The following is a 3,210-nucleotide window of genomic DNA, read 5'->3' on the forward strand; positions in this document are numbered from 1 at the left end:
CAACTCTGATCTTATCAGATACGCGTGTCCTTTAGATAAGGGATCATATATTCCTCAATTCTCAAGATATCATACAGACATAAGACATGAATTTTAATCATTCTCTTTATATAAGTTTCCCGACTTCCGATTTATGACGACTGAGAACAGACTACAATTGAACACATCAACTTAGTCCTGGCTTGGCCAAGCTCTTAGGTGTCATAACTAAATCATCGAGAGGCCCACATATATCGTTTTTATCCCACTTTGGGTAAAAGGAATGGATAAATATCGACTCAAATGCTCGCTTGCATTTACTGATTGAATCACACACAACAATAAGTTTTATAACAGCACCTTACTGGTGCGTTTACTTATTATCAATGTGTAACCGACCAACAAATAACAACTCACACGTCTCGGTTTCAAGAATATACAATATTATCGACTCACAATCACTCGCGATATAATCCATGAAGTGATTCACGTGAGCGTGGGTTTAATCCAATACTCTAATCTTATCAAAGAACTCATGAACTTTGCAACAAACTTGTGCTATGTCTAAACTCTTCGGACAATATATAGACTCTTTATGACAGTATTCCTTCATACCTACTTCCAACGTATGACCGACTGTGGAGGTTTGAATAACCCAGTTATTCTGGAAGTCAAAACATGCAAATTGGAACATAACAATAATACTTAATCCTATATGGCCCCAAACTTGTGAGAGTAAATAAAACACTTATATTTATCCACCATATTGATTACTCATTAGTTATTATTTAATGTTTCGGATAATCAAATCATTACTTGAATTACAACAACAATTGTCCCATGCTCCAAGCATGCACACTTTGTTTCCTATGGTCCATGCTTTGTGAAATAGATCAATTGAAAAACTTTTCCAACGATGTTCATTTCATAATTCCCAATCCTTATCATTAGTGTAAGAACAAAAGGTTCTTGCCACTATTAGAATATGCTAGATTCTAACATTTTATGCAATGATCTTTTCGTAATGTCATAGCACAAACGTCACCAAGACTAGGAGTGTTCGTTTGGATGGATCGGTTTGATCCAATCCAATTAAGTAAATCCAAATAAATTTCGGTTTTTTATATGTTGATCCAAATAGTCCAAATAAAATTAAAATCCAATCCAAACCATCCGAATTACAACTCGGTTGGATTGGTTTTTGCAATTCGGTTTCTAGGAGTTAATTATATTAAGCTCAACATCAAAAATAAAGTTAACTTGGATTAATTTAAAAACAAATGGCTATCATAAAACCAATCATTAATATAATTCATCAAAAGGACATAAAAACACGACAAAAACAAAATACATTTCAGCAAATGCACATTAAAAGTAATGGGCATAAAAACATGACAGAAACAAAATACATTTTAGCAAATGGAAATTCAAAGTATTGGAGATGAATTATTTAACAACCCAGCAAAATAACTTCATCAACTTCTTCATCTCCACTAAAGTCCATGCTTATAGATCGAGCATGCTGAAATCCCCCGTCATCTTATTCAACTTAAAAAAAATAGAAACACATGATTAAGTTGTGAATTAAAGTTTACAAAATGAGAATAAAAACATCAAAATGAAAATACAATACATACCTTCATCAAGTTCTTCATTTTCATGTATCTCATCTTCATAATTTAAAGTATTATGGGATTTTCGGATCCAGTCTTGGGCACAGATAAGTGCTTGAACCATTTTAGGGCTTAAAGAAGTCCTAAAAGAATCAAGAACTCGACCTCCGGTGCTAAAAGATGATTCTGATGCAACAGTTGAAATAGGGACAGCTAGTATGTCTCAAGCCATTTGCGAAAGAACAGGAAAGCGATTGGTATTTATTTTCCACCAAGTCAAGATACAAAATCCATTTACATAAGCCTCATTTTCTTCAGTTAAGTACTTCTCTAGTTCAGATTTCCCATCCACATTTCCTGATAAGCTCTTGAACTTTTTATACTTCTCTTTCATGTCACTTACAAGAGTTTCTTGCACATTACGCTTATTTATATGAGGATTTTTCTCATTAGACTTACCAGCAGTAGCAATTCTTTGATATGCATTGAATACTTCATAAGTTGCATCCTTAACATTCTTACTCATCTCAGATTCGTCATCTTGATTATGCAACTCAGAGAAAACAAACTCCACATATCTTAGTTTATGACAGGGATCAAGTACAACTGATACATAAATCAACATGTTCATTTTCCTAATGTCCCCCCAATACTTATCATATTTATCCTTCATCTTTTTTTCCATTGAAACAAAATCATTGTTAGTGCTTTCAATCCAACCTCTCAAAAGACTATCAACATCGATAATCTCATGAAATAAAGTGTTGGATGTCACATATAGAGATCCTAAAATTCTAAGAGTAAGGTCATAAAAACTCTTAATAAAAGTGACAAACATCTCAACCTTTTTCCAATCTTCTTCAACTAGAACACCTGATGTTTGGAGTTCAAAACAGAACTGAGGATCTTCACTTTTAAATCTTACAAATGCTCTTTTAAATTTTAAAGCACTACTCAACATCAAGTATGTAGAGTTCCATCTAGTGCAAACATCCAAGCACAACGAGAATTTACTTTGAATTTTTTCAAATTGAATGCAAGACTTGAACTTTGTCAACCGAGAAGGTGAATTTCTGACATATTTAACAACTGCTCTAACCATATCGATTGAAAGACTTCCTCCCTTCAACCCATCTGTCACCACCAAATTAATGATGTGTGCAACACATCTCATGTGGAGATGTTTTCCCTTTAGTATATCAGTACCCCATTGTTATACTCTTTTTTCATATAAGCTACAACAGTGTTATTAGAGCTTGCATTGTCAATTGTGATAGTTAACAATTTATCAATCCCCCAATCCAACAAGCATTTTTCAATCATCTCACCAATTTGAATCTTACAAATGCTCTTTTAAATTTTAAAGCACTACTCAACATCAAGTATGTCGAGTTCCATCTAGTGCAAACATCCAAGCACAAAGAGAATTTACTTTGAATTTTTTTCAAATTCAATGCAAGACTTGAACTTTGTCAACCGAGAAGGTGAATTTCTGACATATTTAACAGCTGCTCTAACCCTATCGATTGAAAGACTTCCTTCCTTCAACCCATCTGTCACCACCAAATTAATGATGTGTGCAACACATCTCATGTGGAGATGTTTTCCCTTTAGTATA

The 3,210-nt window shown here is 33.6% G+C and overlaps 1 protein-coding gene across 1 annotated transcript; it reads right to left on the reverse strand.

Annotated features, from left to right (window-relative positions):
- Positions 1-1,815: 1,815 nt before the first annotated feature.
- On the reverse strand, positions 1,816-2,766 carry LOC145009580 (zinc finger BED domain-containing protein RICESLEEPER 2-like). The gene has a single exon (XM_078968250.1). The coding sequence runs from the start codon at positions 2,764-2,766 to the stop codon at positions 1,816-1,818; it is 951 nt and encodes a 316-aa protein (XP_078824376.1).
- Positions 2,767-3,210: the final 444 nt, after the last annotated feature.

Source organism: Lactuca saligna, chromosome 8 (genome assembly GCF_052625555.1).
Source record: "Lactuca saligna cultivar CGN05327 chromosome 8, ASM5262555v1, whole genome shotgun sequence".
NCBI lineage: Eukaryota > Viridiplantae > Streptophyta > Magnoliopsida > Asterales > Asteraceae > Lactuca > Lactuca saligna.